At 45.6% G+C, this 24,774-nt stretch overlaps 1 protein-coding gene across 1 annotated transcript in view; it reads right to left on the bottom strand.

Moving 5' to 3' along the window:
* Positions 1–24,774, bottom strand: part of st18 (ST18 C2H2C-type zinc finger transcription factor) — a 412,589-nt gene that overhangs the window by 122,562 nt on the left and 265,253 nt on the right. The window contains exon 5 of the mRNA XM_078540528.1: positions 21,583–21,613. Within this exon, the coding sequence (XP_078396654.1) occupies positions 21,583–21,613 (31 nt within the window). The remainder of the gene's footprint in view (positions 1–21,582; positions 21,614–24,774) is intronic.

Below are 24,774 nucleotides of genomic sequence, written 5' to 3'. Positions count from 1 at the left end.
ATGAAGGCTGGGTTTGGTTCTAGTGCAATCTTTTTAAAACTAATGAAAAATATCGTCGAAAATCAAGTTGCGCTGATTGCAATCCACGCTCAAAATTTGTGATTTTTTTGCATTGGTTGTGCCAATTTCAGGGGAATTGCATTTAAAAAAAGTCCTGCAGTGGATAGCCCAACCATATATCTTTAAATACTCTTGAATTTAAATCATTTTCCCAGAATATATTTAAAACATGCATTGCTTTTTGATTATCAAATCATCAACAAGAAATAAATAATAGGTAATCAAGACTTTTCAATGGAGGAGCAAAGGACACTTTTTGGATGGGATGGCACAACTATTTTATTGCTGTTAATATATTTAGATCGCTTTTAAGACAGTGACAATATTCTACATTTCAGATTTGATTTTATTAACTATTTTAACAGAACAAGGCTTTTCCTTTCTTCAAGGACATATTTAAAACCATCAAATCCCATTGTTATATGTCTTTCTAGGAAAATGGTGGTTATCAAGTTACCAAATGGATCGATCAGAGCTGCAGTGTTTCTCAAACTTGTGCTTTCAGTATTTCTTGGTTATAATTGAATGTGAAGCCAAAGGCTGGCACTAATAATAAAATAATACTCTCACTTTCTGAATTCGACTGAAACAATTCTTACAAGCTCACTAGAAGTTCAAGGTCTGATTCAATCAGATTTAATTTGAAGTTCAGAAATGCTTTCAAATTTTAATATTTAGTCTCATTGTATCAGCTCAACAATCTCAATGCATACATTGTTTATTTGTATTGTATGAAAATTGTTAGAGCAAATGTCATTCAGCTAGTGTGTAACCCTCTTTACCTGTGCTATGTTGTTGTTGTACACAAGTACATAATAAACAAGCCTCATCTTTGGGATCTTATTGATGTGTTTCACTTTAAAAGATACCACATCAACAGTATCTCTGAGTCATGCAAACAACAGAGGGTGAAGGAATGGTAACACTTCCCACTGGCAATCTCACTACTCGCATATCAACAGATGTCAGTCCTAGAAGACAGTGGGAAATCACTGATCTCACTCAAAATGACAGGAACAGTGAAAATAACAATACAATATCGTGATTTAGGGATATTAAAACTGTGAAGTTCCAACTTTGATTTACGCTTAAATTCAGGAAATTAAAGCCCATTTTGTTACATCAATGACTTATTTCAAATAGTGTGCAACTTTACATGGAGAAAAATTTGTATCATGTGGCTTGGGGAAAATAACGCTTAGATCGGAAAACACATTGTAGATCTGCTATTTTTTTACCAAAAGTAGAAAATTAGCGCAGTTAGTTGGGTCATTTATAATCCAATGAACCTGTTTTCCCTTAGAATTTTAAGTATTACATTGGCCAGAATTTTCCCGCTGGTGTGCAGGGGCGGGCCCCGCGTAAAATGATGCGCAGTGACATCAGGTGAGCATCCCGACATCACCGCGCGCCATCGCGATATTTAGGAGGGCGGGTGCGCGATGTTCTCAGATGCGCACCCGCCATTAATTATTCATGCAGTTAAGGTCCTTGAGGCAGCAATTGGCTGCAATTTTTCGGGGCCCGTGTGATCTTCAGGACGTCGCATGGACACAACAGGCAGGCGGGCAAGAGACATTTGTATAAACCTCATCCACGGGCGGGATAAGACGGGTGAGTGCAGTCGCGTCTGGTATCTGTTAGGTATTTAATTGTGAAAGTTACTGCTACTTGCCTGTGCGAGCAGGAATAGTTCAAAATTCATACCAACTGCCTGGACAGGAGTAAAAGCCTTCAAATGAGGATTCTACAGTGAAGATTATTTTTGGGGCCTGCAGCTTTCAGGAAGCCTTCCCTTAGCCTGGGAATGGGAGTTGTGCTCTTCACTGGAGGCGCCTTCTCTGAGGGGGAAGGGAGGGCCAGAAGGGGGAGGAGGCCAGGAGTCCACATTCAGCCTCCAGGCGAGTCAGCTTTGAGAGGAGAGGCGCAAGAACAAGGGGAGCAGAGCAAACAGCAAGTCCAAGGCGGAAGGGGCCGCAGAAGACGCCACTATCCTGCTGCCACGGTTTACAGGCGGTGATGCAGCTACCTCAATATGTCTCAGGTGCAGTGCTGAAGGAGGCTCCATCTCTCAAGGGAGGCAGTCACCTCCACCTGTCAGATGATAGGCCCTAAAATCCGCGCCAACTGTGTGGGTGGGCACCCTATGCCAGTGGCTCTAAATGTCACAGCTGCCCTCAACTCCTATGCCTTCAGCTCTTTCCAGGGGTCGGTGGGTGATCTTTGCGGAGTCTCCCAGTTGGCTGTCCATGCTTGTATCAAGCAGGTGACAGATGCTCTGTTCAAGTGTGCATTGACTTTTATCCACTACCGTTGGGACCGGGGCCAGCCAGGCAGAGCGAGCCAGAGGCTTTGCAGTGATTGCTGGCTTCTCCCATGTCCAGGGTGCTATAGACTGCAGACATGTGGCTATCAAGGCACCAGCAGGTGAGCCCGGTGCTTTCGGCAACAGGAAGGGCTTCCACTCCATGAACGTGCAGATAGTGTGTGATCACAGGATGCTGATTCTGCAAGTCTGTGCAAGGTACCCAGGCAGCTCCCATGATGCCTACATCCTCAGACACTCCCAGGTGCAGAGGCTTTTCAGTGCTCCAGCCCGGCTGGATGGTTGGCTGCTGGGTGACAAGGGCTATCCCCTCAGAAGGTGGCTCATGACGCCTCTCCGCCATCCAAGAACAGAGGCTGACCAGCAGTACAATAGGAGCCACGCCTCCACAAGGGCTGTGGTGGAGAGAACCATCGGTCTTCTCAAGATGTGCTTCCGATACTTGGACCATTCAGGGGGCGCACTGCAATAGCCCCCAGCTTGTTTGTCACTCATAGTGGTTGCATGCTGCGCTCTCCACAATCTTGCACTGGAAAGGGGCGACGCAGTGGACGAGGAAGATGTAGACGCAGTTGCTCAGTGATTTGTCAGGCTCTGGAAGGGTGAGTACCACGTTGGCATTGGGCATTTAACCCAGCAGGTAGCGTTAGCCTTTGAGGCCCCCTCCCAAGTCTTGCTGTCGTGACTGCATTGAATCATGTTGGGCATTTCTCGTACACTGGGTGGGCAGGCAGATAGTGCCCATGCTTACATCAGCCTGAGTGGTTCATGAGATAAGTTCTCCCCCGCACCATGTGTTGCTCTTAGTCGCTCATGACTAGTCCGGGGGCAACCAGCTAGGCACATACTCAGAACTCCAACACTTGTCCTTTTCACGATGATGAGATTGTGGATGGGGAGCCTCAAGGTCTTGTGGCCAAGAGCCATCTGCTGCCCTCGATGCTGCACCTAGTTGTGCCTCCTTGCTATGGGAGCAAAGACTGTGTGTTTACTAAAATGCTGTACGCAGAATGTGTCCAAGGTGGCCGTTGGAGGGCATTGAGAGCAGGCGTACTACCTTTGTGTGAATGATCAGCAGTAGTGGGGAGAGGAGGCACTGGAGGCCTGATATGGGCCATTGTGGTTGGGGTGCGGCGTGCACGTGCAGAGTCCATGTGCAAATTGCCGCAATGAATGATCTCTGTTTTTCAGAAGAAGAATGCTCACAATGCGTCTGAGTGTTCGAGGACTGGAGGCGGCCTGGCCCAGCTCATGATTTTAAGCCGTTTCGAGCAGGAGGCCCTGGAGCTTGAGAGGCGCCATGCGCCCAGGTCAACTGGTGTTGGTGAGGCTGGGGTGGAACGGCCAGGTATTTGAGGCCAACAGTGACATCCGCTCTGTCTTCCCAACATCCATAGCACTGATGATTGTTTGATTTGTTATTGTTGCAACATTGCTCGGTCACTGAGTGATAGAGTCAGAGGTGTGGGTCATAGTAAAAGGTCCTTCGGCCCTTCGAAGATGCGCGCGTCAAACACCTTCCTAAATATTCTAATCCCATTTCCCAGCACTATGCCCATGGCCTTGTATGCCATAGCATCGCAACTGCACATCCAAATACTTATTACATGTTAGGAGGGTTTCTGCGTCCACCACCCTTACAGGCAGTGCGTTCCACATTCCCAACACACTGTGTGCGCAAAAGTTGCTCATCACATTACCTGTCAAACTCATGCCTCTTACCTTAAATCTATGCCACCTGGTTATTCATCCCTCCGCCAAGGGGAAAAGTTCCTTTCTGTCGACACTATCTATGCCCCTAATAACGTTATAAACCTCAATAAGGTCACCCCTCAATCTCCTCTGCTCCAGGGGAAATAACCCCAGTCTATGCTATGTCTCCTCATAAGTCAAACTCTCCAGCCTAGCCAGCATCCTGGTCAACGACCTCTGCACTCTCTCCACTCCAATCACATCCCTCCCGTGAAGCGCATTTCACAACTGCACGCAGAACTATACCTGTGGCCTAGGCAGCGTTTTCTACACTTGGAACATATTCCTCGGCTAATAAAGGCAAGTATGGCATTTACGTTCTTAAATACCTTATGTACCTGTCCCGCTACCTTAAGGGGCCTGTCAACATGCACATCAAGATCTCTCTGATCCTCCTTACTTTCCATGGTCCTATCATTCATCGTGTATTCCTGTGCCTTGTTTGTCCTGTCCAAGTGCATCACCTCACACTTATCCACAGCACATTCCATTTGGCATTCCTTAGGCCATCTGATCAGCAGGTCTATATCTGCCTGTAATGTAAGGGTATCCTCCTCATTATTTGCCACCCTACTAATATTTGAGTCCATAGGTTTGGAAGTTTGAGCGCATAATGTGCCAGGGGGAAAGGGATGAAGTGTGTCACTGTGTGCACGCTAACTGATCCACTGTCCTTGTTGTTAATTTCAGCATTGTCAGAGCATGGCCGCCAGGAGGAATTCCAGATGTTCCCTCTCACACCTGAGGATCCTCAACTGTCACCTGTGTCACACCATTTCTGCCAGGCAGGCACCAGCACAGATACTAGCACCTCGGTGGGCATTACAACATTGGCTAGTGTCCTGGGGCACAGTAGAGAGGGCACTTCACAATCGCTGGAGGAGCTGGCAGAGACAGAAAGTGTCAGAGAGTGCCGATGGTGCCAGCAGTCGGAGGACTGCAGGGAACCAGGCACATCCTCAGCCGCTGCCTGATGATGTGCCTTTGGAGTCGTCCGCGATGCAGCAGCTGCAGGAAATGCGGCTGGGTGTACGGGAGCATCTGGGAGAGTTACATGAGGCTATGCTTCACATGGTGTCCATGGTGGAGGGGTCCACGCAGAGCATCACTGATGCAATGAGCCTCATGGCAGAGGGTCATGCTTCCTCTATGGAGAGAGTGGCGACTCTCCCGGAGAGGGGCTTCCAGGAGAACAAGCAGCTTCTCCTGGGGTTATGTTCGGACCTGCAAGCCCTCACAGCGCCAGTGGCCACAGCTGGTCATTGTCAATGTGGGAGATGGTGTGGGCTTCAAGCTTCCCAGCTTGTTGCCCATCCATCCACGGTAGCAGGGAGGTCCGAGGCGACCTCACGTCGGCAGAGCAGCTGCCTGTGTATCTGCGGGCTCCTCTCAGGGCGCTCCGGATGAGGGCAACAGCTGCTCCGCCCCTCTCCCAGTGACCGCTTCATTGGGTGAGGCTGCGACGACGGGGGAGATGCCAGCTGTGGACCTGGCAGATCCCTCCCAGGCGGGGCCAGCACAGGCTCCATGGGCCAGAGGAAGGCCGCCATGGTCATCGAGGCCAACAGGACAGCACAGTGAGCAGGCTGTCTCAGAAGCCACTCCGAGCGATAGGGCGACACCAAGACATAGCACCCATAACCATAAGCATAAGGCATCTTAGGCACACCACGGGTTTCTCACCGGTGCTTTTGTGTTGGCCCGAGATAAGGTACTTATTATTTATTTCTGCTTGATTAACGTTTTGCTTTGAATTTGTGAGAAATTTTGATGGTGAATATTAAATCAAGGTGGGTTACCATGGCTGAGGGTGGCTCCTTTGTTCTGCATTTGTATGTTTTAGATAAATGTCATGAGTGTTTGAGTAGACATTGAAGTTTATGGCCAAAGCCCTTAGTTGCAGCTGATGACCTGGCAGATTTAGCACTTAAGTGCCGAGTATGGAAGTGCCAGGCAAGGCCGGTCCTCCTGATCCATTTGTGTGGAGCTAGCTGAAGGTTCATTGAATTAAAGTCTCCCGGGTGTCCCTGTCTCCTTGGTGTAGTCCCGGGTCAGCGTTTAGCCCCTCAGCATTCCCCTGTGCTTCCTCATCCTCAGAATCAGTGCTGGACACATCATGTGCAGCCACATCCACTGTGTCAACGTCTTCATAATCCACTGTGTCCCCCCCTTCCCAGCGCAAGATTGTGGAGAGCGCAGCATGCAACCACTATCACTGACGCACGATCTGGGGGTACTGGGGTGCGCCCCCTGAGCAGTCCAGGCATCGGAAGCACATCTTGAGAAGACCGATGGCGCTCTCCACCACAGCCCTTGTGGAGGCGTGGCACCTATTGTACCTTTGCTCAGCTTCTGATATTGGATGGTGGAGAGGCGTCATGAGCCACCTTCTGAGGGGATAGCCCTTGTCACCCAGCAGCCGTCCATCCAGCTGGGCTGGAGCACTGAAGAGCTCCGGCACCTGGGAGTGTCTGAGGATGTAGGCGTCGGGGGAGCTGCCTGGGTACCTTGCACAGACTTGTAGAATCAGCATCCTGTGATCACACACTATCTGCACGTTCATGGAGTGGAAACCCTTCCTGTTGATGAATGCACCGGATTCATCTGCCTGGATAGGAACATTAACTAAGACCCTTGTCAATAAAGCTCAATGTCAAACAACTCACTCAGAACATCATGGGTTCCTGTCCACCCGCAGAAGTAAGGAATCACCCTGAGCCATGCTTACATATCAAAATTTAATGAGATTACAAAATTAACTTCAGTAACCAAAAAAAAAGGTGTTGCACATCACATCAAGTCTTAAATGAACTAATATGGGGCAACATAAAAGCACCAGTGAGAAACCTGTGGTGTGCCTAATGTGCCTTAAATGTACACTTACGGGTGCTATGTCTCGGTGCTGTCCCCTTGATGGCACTGACATCTGAGACAGCCTGCTCACTGTGCTGACCTGTTGATGAGGTTGGCGGCCATCCTCTGGCCCGTGGAGCCTGTGCTGGCCCCGCCTGGGAGTGAACAGCTGGTTTCTCCCCAGTCATCGCAGCCTCATCAGATGCCACGGTCACTGGCAGAGGGGCGGAGGAGCTGCTGCCCTCGTCTGGAGTGCCCTGAGAGGAGCCCGCAGAGATGACAGGCAGGTGCTGTGCCGATGTGAGGTCACTTCGGACCTCCCTGCTCACCGTTGATGGATGGACACTGAGGTCACTGCCATTGTGAGGGCTTGCAGGTCTGAGAGCAACCCCAGGAGGCCCTGATTGTTCTCCTGGAGGACCCTCTCCATGAGAGTCGCCACTCTCTCCATGGAGGAAGCATGGCACTTGGCCATGAGGCTCATTGCATCGGTGATGCTCCGTGTGGACTCCTCCAGCACGGGCACCATGCCACGCATTGTCTCATGTACCTCTGCCAGATCCTCCCGCATACCCTGCTGCAATTCCGAAGATTTAATTCCCACCAAGGCGCTTGTATCTGCGCTGGTGCCTGCCTGGCACAGATGGTATTATGCTGGTCGGTCGATAAGCTCTGGGCCCTCAGGTGTCAGAGGTGGCCCCCCTGCCTCCTCCTCCTGGCCCTGCTCCGGCGATGCTGAAAGGAAGAAAAAGGGCATTTGATTAGTTAAAGTGGAGACAATGTCACCTTGCATGCCGCTCCCCTGGATCATTCTGCGCTCATCCTTCCATTATCAATGGTCAACCCATGTCGCAAACTTCAATCACTGAGCATTCAGCAGTGCCATGGCTGCTGGGACACATATGGTGACCTGAGTGCTCGGCAAACATATCTCCCCATGGCATCCCAGCCTCACCACCATCAGTGGACATGGGGGCATGGCGCCTCTCCAGTTCCATGGCTTGCTGCTCAAAAGGTGTCAAGGTGGCCAACTGGGCCTGGCCTCCGCAGGTCCGCAACCACTTGGTGGAATTGTGTGCAGCCTTCTCCTGAAAAGGAAAGAAGAGCATTGATTAATCCACCTAGTGCCTGGATTCCCATCGCATCCCTGCCACCCCAGCCAGAGTGGGACATTGCAGGGCTCCAGTGCTTCGTCACCCCGCAGCTGCCGCACACGCCCAGCAAGCCAGGGCTGACCCCCGCTTGCCCAAATGCAGCCTCCATCACATTAGGCAGCACAAGGTGTAACCTTGCAAAGCAAGGAGGCACAAGCATATGGAACTCAAAGGCCAGCAGATGGGTCGGTGCCACGCCAGCTGGAAGTTCCCCTCCCAGCATGTTAGCACCCTGACTTCGACCTGCTTTCCAGTTCCAGCACTCTGCCTAGGTGCAGACCCTTGAGTTTCCTCCCCATTCTTCACCCTGGGTGTCAGTGTCACACAGGCTGCAGGACCCATCTTAGCACAATCCTCTCAGGGTGAACTGGGCATGGGCAATATCTGCTGACCCACCCAGCCATGGATACATGCCGTGAAGGATTCAATGCTGTAACTGCACTCAGAGTTGCTGGGGGGGCAGTTGGGAGGAAGGGTGACGGCTTCCTTAAGTGATCTCAGCTGACATGGTACTCACCCTTCCCAAGTGCAGGAGGTCGTTGAATATTTTTCGGCATTGGACCCATGTGCGTCGCACCACATCATGGGAGCTCACACTCTCAGCAATCTCCTCTCACACACGTTTGGTCAGGTGGGGAGGCCACTGTCCCCCATCCCTCAGAAGCAGGAACTCCCGCCGTGCTGCTACCTCCCTCCGGGAGGGCAGCTAGGCACTCATCCAAGAACCGGGGGGCACACTGCCCCGCTGCCCTGCCCTCCGGCCTGCCCTGCACCGCTGCCCTACCCTCTAGCCTGGCTTGCTCTGCTGGCCCACCCTCCGGACTTGCCTGCCCACCAGATGCTCTCCGGTGAGACCTTCTACCGGCCATCACGAGCAGCCTTGCAAAGTTTGCCAGGCCTTCATTTAAACAGGCCGCCGGGTTGCCACTGGACCCGGCGGTCAGTGCACTCCTGCCACTGTCCGCCCACTTCCGCTCTCCTCAGGACTCGAGAAATGCGCTGGGTGGGCCTTAATTGGCCCACCCACATAAAATGGCGGTGCAGACCAGATCACGGGCGGCGATCGGTTCTGTGTCCGCCCGCGCCCCCTCAGCCCGCCCGACATGGGGAAAATTCTCCCCATTGTTACACGTTTCTCATTATAAGATCAAATAGTTGGAAACTAAGTGCCTAAATAAAAACAGACCAACTCTGGGAGGAGCCTGGGTGAAGCAAAATGCCAGCGATGAATTCCATCATCATTTTCAACTTAATTATTTGGTTTGCAATCTAATTTACATTTGTGAAATTATTCAGAATAAAGCAAATTACAATTACAGCAACTTTGACTAAATTAAAGGAGAGCTGTCTCATATGAGTTGGCTCCATGATGACTCAATCTGATACCCTCCCTCATATCACACCAAGGGGTCAATAGGAAGTTTTAATCAGTTCCTTCCTCATGCCGTTTGATTTTTAAAATACTATTGAAATTGCATCTTTGACAATGAGGAGAATATTGATGCTGCTGCAAACTTGACTTGAGTGATAAAAGACTTTCTATTGATACATTGGACTGGATTTTCAGTGAGTCTGGAGGACTTGGGGGCCATTTAAAAGCGGCAAGTGGATGCTGATTCTGGGATTCCTGACCCCATTATCAAGGCTTCCAATTTTCAAGAGAGCCTGTTAATGATGTGGGCTGGTTAAGGACATGAACTGTGCCCTGTGCTCCCAACTGGGGCTAGGCATGGCCTAGTCCTGCACAATTTTCATGGAGTCGTGGCTCACGGCACCTCAAAGGTGTCATGAACTATAGTCTGTATGGAGGGACCTTTTGAAAACTAAGTTCAAAATGTCCTGCTCATGATCCCTCATGCCATGGTATATGCCCAAACAACCCCATGGACCCTCATGTCCCCCAATTCCATGCTAAACCCCCCCAAACAACCCCATGGCTGTTCATGCCCTCAAGCCAAGCTATGGCCTCACCCACCCACTGTGACCCCTCATGCCCCCATGTCAAGGTATGTCCCCAAAACAACCCCTATGGCTCCTGATGCCCTCTTGCCAAGCTGTCCCCCCACCTACCCATTATGGCCTCTCAGGCCCCCATACCAAGGTACACCCCAAACAATCCCTATGTCCCTCATGACCCCACACAGGCCAAGCTATGGCATTTCCATGCCAATTCACCCACTACACACAGCATAGAAGCGATGAACCACACAGTGACAGTAGGATGTGTAAAAAAAGTTTTAAAGATAATTGTTCATTGATAACTTCCCACTTTCTTAAACAAAATGCCTTTTTACTACAGCCCAATAAAAGTGTCAATCATCCAGACCCGTTAAAGTATCAATAACAGAAACTGGAGGAACTGGAAAGCTCTTAACCTTGTGTAAATAAACATTATGAAACTGACAGCATAGATCAGAGAGCCAGAGCTGTCCATCAAGCAATGTTTTTCCCAGGGCTCAGGTGTTTCAACAGGCTAATGGATTTCTGGATTCTCAGTCCTGAACCTCATGATGTATTCTTGGCTGAGAACCCAGACATCCATTAGAGTACTAAAACACATGAGCCTGATACAAAATATTACTTGACAGCTTTGGCTCTCTGATTGATGTTGTCAATTTCACAATGTTCATTTACATAAGGTTAAGGGTCTTCAAGTAGTTTCTGATTTTGATACTTTAAAGGATCTGGATGACTGACACTTTTGTTGGTTTGTAGAAAAAGGAGTCTTTTTTTAAAGAAACAACTTTTTTTTAAAGCTTTTTTTTTACACATCCTACTGTCACAATAGAGGTTATTGCTTCTATACAGTGTATAGTGGGCGAATTAGCATGGAAGTTTCATAGCTTGGCATGGATACATGAGGGGACATAGAGAGAGGGCAGGTGGCATACCATGACATGAGGGTCATGAGGAGCCAAAGAGGTTGTTTGAAGGTAAAGCTTGGCTTGGGGGAATGAGGGACCATACAGGGTGGATGGGGGCATACCTTGGCATGGGGGCATGAGAGGCCATAGGGAATGAATAGGCGTTATGATGTGGCATGGGTAGTGTGTGGAGGGAGAGGGGGTGAGGGCTGAGGGTTGGAGGTCCTTTCTGTTTTTAATTTAACAGGGATGAGGTTCCACAGCACTGAGGCGAGCCTTTTAAACTGCCCGCCTCCACACTCAGCAGCCCCTGTGGCTGCTCCTGAACTTTTCCATGGGTTGTTTGGCCTAACTGCAGCATGCCACTCTCCCAATCACCCCTCACCCCTCCCCCACTCCGCCCTCAAACATCTTTGCCGGGCACTTTCTCCTGAGGTGGTCATGCTGAGCCAGGAATTTTCCCAACTTCCTTGAGGATGAACATCCAGCCCATTAAATCCAGTGTTTCTCCTTTCTGGTGTTTCTTAGTGCGGTTTCTGTTATGAGAGATAGAAAATGGTGAATTATGATCTATTGTGCATTTTTTACGCCTAACTGCAGAAAACATTTACCATCCCAGGAAATAATCAGCTCTTAAAGCTGCTGGAATATATTCTTTCATTTTCCTCAGAAATGTTAGCAGAATTCACGTGATGCATTGTCATTGTTAGTGGAAAGGCAGCAGAGACATGGGATGTGACTGGCAGCCAAACAAAAGACTCTTTTGCAATGATGCATTTGTTGATGAAAGGACTTGGCACAGACCATACAGCTAAACTAAAATATCAAGCCAAATCTACAAGAGAAATAATCTTTCTCACTCACTCGGGTTGTGTGAATGTGGCTGATACCAACGATGGGAGAAATGGAATAAGAGGAGCCTTATATTGTGCATGGAAAGGTGATTTCATTTGGTTTCAGCTACAGATGTTTTATAGAAACAGCTGCTATCATCTCCTTTTCTCTCTTTGCCTTGTCAATTTACCAAATGTGTCCATGACTTTCTTAAGTTTACAGTTGAAGAAGTGGTATGAATAAAATCATTGCTTTATATCAGGGTGAAGCATGGAGCTAAATACAGCATTAAATTCTGGGGGAAATATCTTTTGGGGTTTTCCCAATCTACCCTTACCTTCAATGGAAGGCAAGCAGGAACAGTGGAGAAATAGCTGTTTTTGGCTGCACACACCATCCCCCTGTGGCGCAGTGCTCTTTGCTCCATTATTTTGGGCTACAGAAAAGCACATGATACTGTACACCGGAGTCTTATACAGTAAACAAGACAAGATCCATGGACACGATTGCTATTCAGTCAAATGGTGAGGATATGAATTTAAGCAGTTATGAAAGAGAAGTAGACAATTAGGAAAGATTGGTATAAATAAACTACTTGACACTTGCAAGAACTGTAGCAGGCTTAGAAGTCTAAAGGTTTCTGTTTTTTAAGAGTTTACCGATATTAAGAATTTGGATTCATAATATACGTGTAATTTTCAAGTGGTCACTCCCTGGAGGGTATCCTGCCAGGAGCACATCTTACAGTTTCAGGGCTTGTACTGGCCTTGATTTTCCTACTGGGCTCATAAAATAGCCCAGTTATACTATACCCCCTATACCATTAATTGCCCCTGGTCCATAGGCATCACTGAGTTATCAATTTGCTCCAACTTAGTTTTGCCTGGCTACAATCATGTGGCCTCTGACTCCATCCTGGATCACAGTTTGAGCAGACACAGGATGGAATATTGCCAGACACAGTCAGTAAGCTTGTTTGCATTTTTACTGCTGAAGAACAGGAAGAAGAGATGGGGCTTAACTTTGTACAGAAAGCTCAGAGGCACAGTAACATAAATTAGTTCTAACCTTTAAAATGTACAGACTACTCCAACCTGTGCAGGAGACGCATGCCAAACAAACAGCCAATGCACAGCATGGCACCGCAACTGACTCATATCCTTTAAAGATCAAAGGTCGCCAACCAAACTATGATAAAATCTGGCAGATAAGTTGTTTCTTTCTGTAACTTTTTGAAAATACAACGGGAACAATTTATAATTTTATCCTGATATAGCTTTATGCAAAGGCATTGACAGAAGTTTCACCAGGTCAGAGAAATGAATCAGGAAGATCAACAATTCAAATACAGAATAAGTGTCAGTATAAATAAAAAATGGTGAAGCAGTGAGCAGAAAAAAAGAGACCAACAGTATTGCTGCACCTTGTCAAACTGCCGTCCCCAACACCCCCCGACTACCCTCCTGACCACCTGACTTATCCACCCCCCCACCCCCATCACCCGACTTACCCCCCAGACCAGACCACTCAACTACCCCCCACCCCCAAACACCATACCCGACACTTTCAACTCCTTACAACCTTCACAACTCCTCTGATCCACCCCCAACACATCCCCCACCCACTTACCTTACAAACTTACCTTCTCTCCTGTCAAAGTGGCCGGGACCTTTAAACTTACCAGTATACGGCAGCCAGTGCCTTAAAAAGGGGGCGTGGCTTCAGTTCCCCCGGCTGTATTTTCGTATGTCTGGGAGTCAGCCATTCCCCATCTCCCTGCATACCCTTAAGCTGCGGGGTGACCACATCTATAAACGTGCTATCCATGAAGCTCTCAACCTCATGCATGCACCACAGTCACGCCAGCTGCTGCTCAAGCAGTTAATAAAGCATACAATATCCTAGGCTTTATTGATAATGGCATAGTGTACAAGAGCGAGGAGAATATGTTAAACTTGTATAAAACACTGGTTCGGCCTCAACTGGAGTATTGCGCCGAGTCTAGGTATTGCACTTTAGGAAAGATTTAGAGACCAGAGTGCAGAAAAGATTGATCAGAATGGTTCCAGGGATGAGGAACTTCAGCCATGAGGATAGATTGGAGAAGTTAGGACTGTTTTCCTTGGAGAAAAGATGGCTGAGGAGAGAAATGATAAAGGTATTCAAAATCATGAGGGGTTTGGACAAAGTAGATAGGGAAAAACTGTTCCCACCTGTGGAAGAATCAAAAATGAGAGGACACAGATTTAAGGTCATTCGCAATAGAGACATGAAAATAAACTTTTTCATGCTGTGAATGGTTAAGACCTGGAATGCGCTACCCAAGACAGTAATGGAGGCAAGTTCAATCGAGGCATTCCAGAGGAAGAATGTGCAAGGTTATGGGGAGAAAGAGGGAGAATGGCACGAGCTGAATTGCTCATTTAGAGAGCTGTCGCAGACATGAGAGGCCAAATGGCCTCATTCTGTGCTGTAAAAATTCTGTGATTCTGAGGTCCTGCACTGAACTGAAGGCCTCCAGGAATGGCTGCATTGCATATTTCTCAGCCGGCCTGGGTTGGAATCTGGATGAGAAATGTGCAGCTTCAGACTAAGATTAGCCTACAGTGCACTTTTGCACCAGCCCTGTCTCAGGATCATTTGGAATTTCGTCACATACAATGAATTACTTTCAAGCACAGTGATTAAAAGGGATTACTGAAAGCAGTTTCCACATAAATAACATTGGCAGGAATCAACACTTTGCTTTTTGATGGGGATAGTCAAAGGAGAAACATTGAACTGGACTTGAAGAAAAACTCTTGCTCGTCTTCAAATAGCACCATGAGATTTTTAAGTCGCATAATTGGGTTCTATAGCTGGTCTCAATGCTAAGAGAGCCTGGAGTCCCAAAAATGGTGGCCAGTTTGCTTCCTGCCACTTCCAGTGCAGCTTGCTCATTGCACAATGCTTGGAAGGGCACTGGTGACCATGTGCTGCAAATGTGTGGAAGCATACACTGTGGGGAGACCTTGGCAGCATTCAGTGTTTGCCCTGTCATTCTGGATCTCACAGGTCCTATTAACAACCTCTGTTAAGCACTCACAGCGAAGCATGTGTTCATCTGTATGAGGGACTCCCTATAAGCGCTACTTAAAGGTATCAACATGGGAATTTCAGGTAGAGTGCTTCTGATTTTTTTTTTCTGCTGCTCATTTAGTGCAATTAGTGTGTTGCTGGAGGAAATCTAAAAAGTTGTTGGAGTCAGAAAGGAGTTGTGGTGGACTTTTCCAAGCAGTTGCGGAGTTTGAAGATCTCTGAGCAGAAAGCCTATTTTCACACATGGGGGCTATTGTTGCAGTCCTTCATCAGCTATAGGGATGTTCACTGATAATTGCACCATATTCCATTCCATTCACGACTCCTCAGATACTGAAGCAATCTGTGCTCACATGCAGCAAGACCTGGACAACATTCAAGCTTGGGCTGATAAGCAACAAGGAACATTCAGGCCACAAAAATGCAAGGCAATGACCATCTCTAAAGCAAGGGAATGGGACTAGGTAGTATGCTCTTTCAGAGACCCCGTGCAGACTCGATGGGCCAATTGGCCTCCTTCTACACTGTAAATATTCTGTAATTCTGTGATCTCCATCAAGAGGCAATTTAACTATTTCCCCTTGAAATTCAGCAGAATTACCATCATTGAATCCTCCCCCTACAACTTCCTGGGGGTAATCATTGACCAGAAACTTAACTGGACCAACTGTATAGATACTGTGACTAAAACAACAGGTCAGCGGCTGGGAATCCTGTGGCATGTAACTCACCTCCTGACTCCCCAAAACCTGTCCACCATTGCCAAAACAGTCATGTGATGAAATACTCTCCATTTGCCTGGATGAGTGCAGCTCCAACAACATTCACGAGGCTCAACACTAACAAGGACAAAGCAGTCTGCTTGATTGGCACCCCATCCACCACTTTAAATATTCACTCCCTCCACCACCAATGGCGGTGGCAGCAGTGTGTACCATACACAAGATGCACTGCAGCTACTTGCCAAGGCTCCTTAACAGCATCTTCTTAACCTGTGACCTCTATCACCTAGAAGAACAAAGGAAGCCGATGTATAGGGAACACCACCACCGCGTGTTCCCTTCCAAGCCACACACAGAATCACAGAATTTTTACAGTGGAGAAGAAGGCCATTCGGTCCACTGTGTTCCGTACCAGCTCTCCGAATGTGCAATTAACTTGCTGCCAATCTCCCACCTTCTCGCTATAACGATGCACATTCTTCCTTTTCAAATAACAGTCTAATTCCCTCTTGAATGTCTCCATTGAACCTGCCTCAACCACACTCCCTTGCAGTGCTTTCCATACCTTAACCACTCGCTGCATGAAAAGTTCTTCTCACATCACTTTTGCTTCTTTTGTAAATTAAATTACCATCCTGAATTGGAACTATACTCTCATTCCTTCACCGTCATTGGATCATAAACTTGCAACACCCTTCCTAACAGAACTGTGTATACCTACACCAGATGGACTGCAGCAGCTCAAGAAGCCAGCTTACCAACACCTTTTCAAGGGCTATTGGGGATGGGCAATACATGCTGGCCTTGCCACTGATTCCCACATCCCATCAAAAGAATAAAAAAAATGAATTCCTACTTTTAGGAACCCTTCTCCAGTTGCAGTTTGCAAATTTCCAACAGTCATTTCTTTAAATCACTGCTCTTCTGATCATCAGGTGCTCACGTTCAGGATGCAAACTTTCTGAATGTTTTGAATGAACAGCAATGCACATAAGGTACCGTCCATTCAATGAAATAATGAATTGAACACACTTCCATGATACTACATATTGGAGCAACAACACATGAATTTGTGAATGCTTGGGATAGCTAAAATAAATCTCCATTGTGTCCATTTCCCAGTCCTAGGCACACTGATGTTGGCAGCAATAAACAGAGACCAAGCTCTTCTCAATAGAGAGATATCAGAGGGAGAGCCATCTCCAGGCTGCTTTCACTCATCTCATGGTGACTAATCCAATAAACCCACATAATTCTACAACCAGAAAACCAGTCCATTCTCTCAATACAGCAGGTTTGTTTCACAGGAAGCTTAGGAGGGAGATTTTCAGGCCTCCCACCTGACAAAGCAGAACTCACTGCTCTATTCCTGAGTTATGAAGCTATGCACCTTTATTTTTGAAAATATGATTTTTCAACTTTCAACTGACTGGAAATTTTGCAATTTTAACTAAGACAGAGCAAACTGCTTAAAATGCAAGGCCACATTCCGAAATGAAAGTGAAAAACCAACAAATCACCCTCAAGGGAGTGTGAAGAGAGAGACATTTCCTATAATCCAGGAACCCATTGAAACTCATAACGTCTATGGAAGAGACATTAAAAATGCATAATACTGGAAACAATAGCTGTCACAGACAAACCCACCCAAAAAAGTCTTGGAAATACACAATAAGTGAAGTATTTCAAGGCAAGACTGCCAGTCACTTGAGAGAGATTGTAAGTGACACAGGTAATGTCAAGGACTTTAGGTGTTAGGTCTTCAGCAGAGGAAACAAGCTGAGGGTTGCTCTCTGTCCCTCTCTGTATCTTTTGGGATAAACGCGTTGCCCAGTTTGAGAAGTCAACTCCACCAGAAACTGACCAGTGAACCGAGATCTCGTAACAATTGCAACATCTTCTACATCTTACCATATCCAAGAAGTCAGCTAACCTAAATCAGCTGCAGCATTTAAAATCTACACCAGAAGGACAATCAAAGGACACTTAACCATATATACTTTTACCTTTTTTATTGGGCTCTAACTCCTCTTATTCCTGATACATGTGTGTGTGTCTGCGTGTGTGTGTGGGCCCAGATGATTGCATGAGGGCTGAATGCTTGATGTCATGTTCCTATTATTTTTCTTGGGTTTAATGGTTAATAAATTTGCTGTTTCTTTGACTCAAGAAAACCTTGTTTGATTGGCTCCTTATTGCTCACAGCTTAAATAGTGAAAGACATTCTGATTTGGAAAAGACATATCTTCGTAAAAAAGAACGTTAAACCTTTGTCATGACCAACCAAGGGAGTTGAATAAAGGGGAGCCAGTTTACCTCTTCTCATCTGGTCATAATGCCTGTCATCACTGTAGCCACTGGAATTTTGACAGGTTTCTGAGAACAGTTAGCCCAGGCAGCTGCCTGAAGCTAATTTAGGTATGTAAATTGGATCCTATGATACGAATAGGACCCAATGATGTTTTAACACTTAACTGGGTAGAGCATGCACCATGCAACATCCACTTAGTATCAATTGATGGTCCAGCTAAATTGGAGCACAAAGGGTCGTACTCATTTAGTTCTATGCAACCAGATAGGGCAGTAGTATTCCTCCAAATTCCATAAAAGTAATCTAGGCTGCTGCCACACTGGATACATCCCTCCTGCGAATTGATACGTTACACCATCTCCCAATCTAACTTCTTCCAGTCCAGAGGCAGGTTGGGCTGCCCAGTATAGTCTAATTTGTGGTGAGACAACTGATTGCGCCCATGATCTCCATCTTAGCCACTGTCTGGTGACTCTTGTTGGAATTTGTGTGTGCGTACATGTGTGAGTACATGAGCATGAGCATGTGTAATTGTGGTGATAGGGCGATGGGTCGCAACCCTGCCAGCCAGCCAGCCAAAAACCTCATGGAGGGAACAGAAAAATACAGGGGAAAGTTAAATTGTAAGTTGTCATAAAAATAATTCTATTTAATTATAATTAAACATATGCAAATTATGTGACTATTTATTGTCTATCATTAAAAATTAGGGATAGACTCACCTAGACGCGTCTACAAGTGTTTATTTCTCAGATTTTTTCTTCCCAAGTGCCACTATTCAGGTATTAGTGCGGACAGAACTACTTCAGACAATTATATTGTCATGTCATTCATGGTGTAATTTGACATTGTTTTGAAAATAATATTGATAAAATACTTGTAATATTTCTTAAGTGTCCACAACAATCTCATGGGAAATGTTAGATTAAGGTATATTTTAACAAAAAGATTGCATTTTTTCTTTAAAAAAATCCATCACACACACTTTTTAAAATTTAGGGTTGGAACATTCAACTTCAATGGTGGTGTAAAACTGGCGGTACCTGCTCAGCTGGCTGTTATATACTGTGCCTGCTTTAGCTTTCCGTTGCTTGCTGAGGTACAGCTCCACAGATGTCAGCCTTCCTCCAGCGCCTTGCTCTAGTTGATATCTGAGCCCGCACAGTGAATGTTAAATGGCTTTTGACCGTGAGGATACCAAAGCTAAGCCCAATCTCCTCTCTCACCAATACCATGCACACGAACACAGGCACTCCAACCAGAACCATTGGACAGTGGCTATAAGTGAAAGCTTAAGTTAAATTTTCCTCCTTTGCTCAGGGTGAGTATGTCAAACTTTCTCGTCTCCCTTGCATTCAATTAGATCAGCACAGACCCTGGTATCAAGCTTTGGTTTGCATATTTCAGCACCATTTTGGGGCATAGCATTTACTAGTAGAGCTCAGAATGCAACTGCTTTCTGCAAGATTTTGTTGTGCTATCAACTGTAGACTTGTGATAAAAATGTGCCAATCTATATGTTGTTGATGAATTGCCATCCTACCATCACAACTTTTCCAGTGGTATTATACATGAAGAGGATATTTTATTATCTTCAGACAGAGAAGGATATTTAATGGTTGCACTGTTTAAAATCTTGAAATCGACCCATATTAAATCTTTGCTAGTCGTCTTCTTGTCCATTATCATTGGTACAGGAGTATTGTCCAAATATTTGGAACTCGGACCTACAGTCTTGGAAGCAGAAACACTAACAATGGGCCAGATGATTATCCTCGAGGCAGGTAGTGGGCATTGGGAAAATTCCAGGCTTGGCCCACCTACCTGTGGAGCAAGTTCCTGCAAGGATGGGATTTTCATTTTGGGGAGAGTGAGTGTGGGCTGCGGTTGGGCCAACTGATCCGGGTGAAAAAGCTTTGCTGTTTAAAAGACGCAGTTCGTTGCTGTGGAACTTCATCCCAATTAAAATAAAAACACAAGGGCCCTCCAGCCCTCACCCCTCCTCACCCCAAACCACACACTTCCCATTCATGCCACCTCATGCCCCCCGCCAATCCCCTATGACCCCTCATGCCCCATGCCAAGCTATGCCCCAAAATAACCCCTATGGACCCTATGTGCCCTATGTCAAAGTATGCCCCCCACCCACTCCTATGGTGCTCAGATATTTTAGCACTGTAATGAAGGTCTGGGCTCTCAGCCAATAATACATAATGAAGCTTGGCTGAGAGCCCAGAAACCCATTAGCCTGTTGATACACCTGAGCTCCAGGGGAAACATTGCCTGATTGACAGCTCTGGCTCTCTGATTTATGCTGTCAATTTCACAATGTTTATTTACACAGGATAAAGAGGCTTCAAGTGCTTGAGGTTCCAGCTATTGATACCTAAAGGGTCTGGATGACTGAAACATTTATTGATGTACAGCGTATAATGGATATATGGACATGGAAGTGCCATAGTTTGGCATGGGGTGCATGAGGGGGCATGGGGTTTATTTGGGAGAATAGCTTGACATGGGGGCATAAGGGGCCATAGGGGTTGTTTGGGGGGGGTTATCTTGGCATGGGGGTATGAGGGGCCATAGTGGTTGTTTGGGGGGCATGCAGACTTTGGCATGCAGCATGAGGGGCTTTAAAGGGTTGTTTGGAGGGCATATTTTGGCATGGTGGTCATGACCATAGGGGGTGGGTGGAGGACATACCTTGGAATGGGGGGCATGTGGACCATAGGAGTTTTTTGGGGTATACCTTGGCTTAGGGATAAGGTGGGTGGGTGGGGAGGCATGTATTAGTAATAGGGGCATGAGAGGCCATAGCGAGTGAAGGGGGAGACAAACATTGGCATGGGGGGGATGAATAACCATGGGAGTGGGTGGGGAGGCATATCTTGGCATAGACAGCATGAGAGGCCATAGGGGTTAGTAGGGGCTTACCTTGCATGGGGGGTATGAGGAGGGCCTTTTGAACTTACCTTTCAAATGGTTCCCTCATGCAAACTAGGGCTCATGGTACCTCTGAGGGGCCATGAATCACAACTCTCTGAAAAACTAGCCTGACTCCATGAAAATTGCGGAAGACTAGGGCACATCAATCTCTGCAATGAAGACAGCAAGGCCAGGAGTGCGGGGTGTGGCCTCATGACCTGGACAAGTCCGCACCCTTAAAAGACACTCCTGAAAACCTTAGGAATGGGGTCAGGAATCCCAGAATCAGGACCACCCGCCATTTTTAAAGAGCCCTTGAGTCATCTTGACTGGGTGAATATTCGGCCAAAGTTTTTTTGTGACTTAAGGCAGTTAAACCTTTAAAAAGACTGTTCCATGATTTATTATCTAATATTTAACATTATTCTATGTATTCAGAAATAGAGGAGTATTACTCAAACCCTTCTTGCCCTGGAATAGTAATGATCATTTGATGAAAGTGCGGGTGCCATTTTTAATGAGCTCCACTGTTTACCCGTACATTCTCTGTATTGCCTGTAATTTATTAGTTAAGTCATAGGAGCTATATTTCGGAAGCTTTGCAATCAAATTATTAAAATCCCACAATGTATCAAAGCAATCAATCAATAACTCTGATTATGTCAAATGTCAATGGAGGATATATGAACCAAAGCTTCCTTACCTCAGCTCCTGTGCCACAGGCTCCACTGGAACTGTCAACAGAGGGAATATGAGAATAAAAACATGTAAGTTTACATTTCCACAAGAGCTTTTTCTGTTTGCACCTGTCTCCCTGTGATGACTCCAGCTGTAGGGTCGAAACCACAGGTGAGCTTAAGTTCACAAAAATGTTAATAGTTAAATCATTGCAAGTTTATTTTGACTAGGTACAATGCATTCATTGTACACATTTAATTCTAAATGATATAATATACAGTGGTTCTAGTTTTCCTGTCACTGATGCCAGTCTGAATTCTAGTAACAACATTACCAAAGCTTTACAGGGTATGGTACATTAAGCACCACTTTACCTGCTAGTGTAGGGTTGGCTAAATTAATATTTACAGCTCATTTTAAAGAATTTCTGGATAGGCTGTCCTGGCTCTTCAGCCATATTAGCATATTATATGTAATGGTGTGAGTGCTTATAACTGCCCAACAGATTAAAGACTTGTAAATTACACTGTGCAAAAATAGCATAAAAATGTTCAATGCATCTGCTATTTTAGAAGTACCATAAATCTATTTTCATAAGAATATTTTAAATATTTGTATAGGTTTATCATCCAGTCTAATTTCTAGAGCTAGTTGTTTTGTTTCATTTTTAATATTTTAAAGAATTAAGAAAGAAAATAAAAGGGATGGATAAGGACATCAGGGTGATGGCACTGATCTATCTGAAACAGGTTTTGTCTTAAATAAATAAATATCTTGCATTTATATAGCCCCTTCCACTTCCTCAGGATGCCCAAAAGTGCCTCACAGTCAATAGATTACTCCTGAGTGTCAGCCATGGTAGCCACTTTGTACACAGCGAGCTCCCACAAATAGCACATGAATGAATGGCCAGTTGATCTGTTTTTGATAGTGTTGGTTTAGGGAAAAGTGTTGGCTGAGACATCTGAACAACTCTCTACACTTCATCAAAAAAGTCCATGGGCTGGATTTTACAGGGGGGAGGTGGGGGACTTCCCAGCCTCAACTCCACTCCCACCAAACAGACCGACTTTTAAAATCTAATTGGCTGGCAGCTCGAGCAGACTAGCAGCACCAGACCTCAGTAGTGGGGTGCTACCAGGACTGCAAGGAGGCACTGGGATGAAGATCATAGTGACTGGAGAACGATAAATCTTGGGTTATTAGGGCGGGGAGGGATCGGGGAGCCTAGGGAGGGGGAAAGGGTTGGGTGGCCAGGTTTTGGAGACGAGGCAGGGAGGAATAGGGGGGGTGACATTTTGGGAGAGGGGAGGGTGCACTGATGCGCCCCTGATTGTTGAGGCCCCATCCTCCCATCCTGTCTTCTCAAAGAAGCTGTTTCAAAAACGGCCTTCTACTCTCATTTGTGTGTGACTGCCCGGTGTTTTATGCTAGTGGGGGTGGATTGAGGCCCTTAATTGTCACTTATTTGGGCTGTTAAGGACCTTAATAGGCCTAAGGGCAGGAGGTCTACCTCCCTTCCCACCCCCTATTTTATGAGGAACAGGTCAGGGATGAGTGGGAAGTCTGACAATACAGCACTCTCTCAGTACTGCACTGAGATATCAGCCTAAGTTATATACTTAAGTCCTGCAACAGGGTATAAATAATGAAACATTCTAGCCCAAATGTATGAGAGCTAGCATCACTGAATCAAGCTGAATTTTTTTTACCTGAGCTACATCTGAAATATTGGGAAACAGGTCATTTGAAATGCTGACCCATTCTGATAAACACTCTTCCACCCCCACCCCCCAACACCCCCACACCCTTCCGTTTAAGAGTTACTCAAAATTCTTAATGCTCAAAAAGATTCTGTAATTGGTGTTACAGTTTTTTTTTCAAATTAGTAAGGAAATTAGCCAACAAACTTGAGATGAAGAAATGTTTTGGACTCAAACAGGTACTTTTAATTTTTTTTTGTAGTTATGTTCCAATTCTAAAAATACGACAAATGTTACTGTAAGTGGGAAAAACACAGGGGCATATTTAAGCTCAAACCGTATGAGTGTGAAGCAAACATAAGTCGATAGGCTGAACACCAAATGGTCAGGTTACGAATAGCGAGTACTCCAGCATTGCCAAATAGGTATATGGCATTTTAGTACATTTGATGAGCCATGAGTGCAATTATGCACTATGAGGGTGTGGAAGGAGCAAAGAGACAATAAATGATTTGTTTTCTGGGTATCAGAAAGCATCAGCATTTTGTAATTTAAAAGAAAAGCTGCCTTCAATATACGGCATTGGTAAAGCATATCATTTTCCATACCTTCTGTCAAACAAACTAAATTAAGAAGACAAACAAAGGCCTCAGGTGAATATACCTAAAAATTATTGCTAATTTTTTTGTTTGCTTTGGAAATAAACCAATGTGTATAAATTTGAAACATTGGAGGTAATAACTTTGGACTCAGTAGTAAGTAAGCAAGTCCAATAGAGAACAGGCAAACTGGCATCTAGCTGTGTATTCAGCTGGCACAGTTGATCTGCATGGCACACAACTGAATAAAATTGCAGTGTTATGCCCTGGTGTACTTAGCTATTTGTACCACACCAGCAAATTCCAAAATTCTATCTCATATTTTATGATGGTCTATATGAGACAGTCTATTTCATATATGGCTTGCACAGGTAAAGTAATGTTGTTTCCTTTGCTTACAACAGTAAAATGAATTAACATCAATGTTTTTTATGTTTATTTTAAAATAAACATAATAAAAGTAAATATTTTAATTAATTACTAATTTATTAATAATAGTTTAAAATGTTTCACTATACTTTTTGTAATGCTGCTTTTCAGTTATTCAATGAGGAAAATCTTGTGACTAAAAGGAGGGGGCAATTTCAGAGTTCACACTACTCACAGACGCTTAAAACTGTTGGCCAAAAGCATTGGGAAATTGCGGGCATGCTACCTACAGTTTATCATCCATTAAAATCGATAAATGGAAAACCTTGGGCCATATGCCCTATTATCTTTATAAATTTGATCATTGTTTCTTGGATTTTGTACTCTGGAGTTGTGGAGTGGATTAAAAAAACAATTAGATATCAATATGCAAAGTTCAGGTAAATATGCTATTGTGTTGGGTTGGTTTAGTTTCAATACCTCTGGAAAACTGTCAACTGCAAACACTCTAACTTTATTATAACATATTTACAGTTATAATACTCC

This window comes from Cetorhinus maximus, chromosome 4 (genome assembly GCF_964194155.1).
Source record: "Cetorhinus maximus chromosome 4, sCetMax3.hap1.1, whole genome shotgun sequence".
In the NCBI taxonomy this organism is placed as follows: Eukaryota; Metazoa; Chordata; class Chondrichthyes; order Lamniformes; family Cetorhinidae; genus Cetorhinus; species Cetorhinus maximus.
This window is presented reverse-complemented; position numbering and strand designations above follow the sequence as displayed.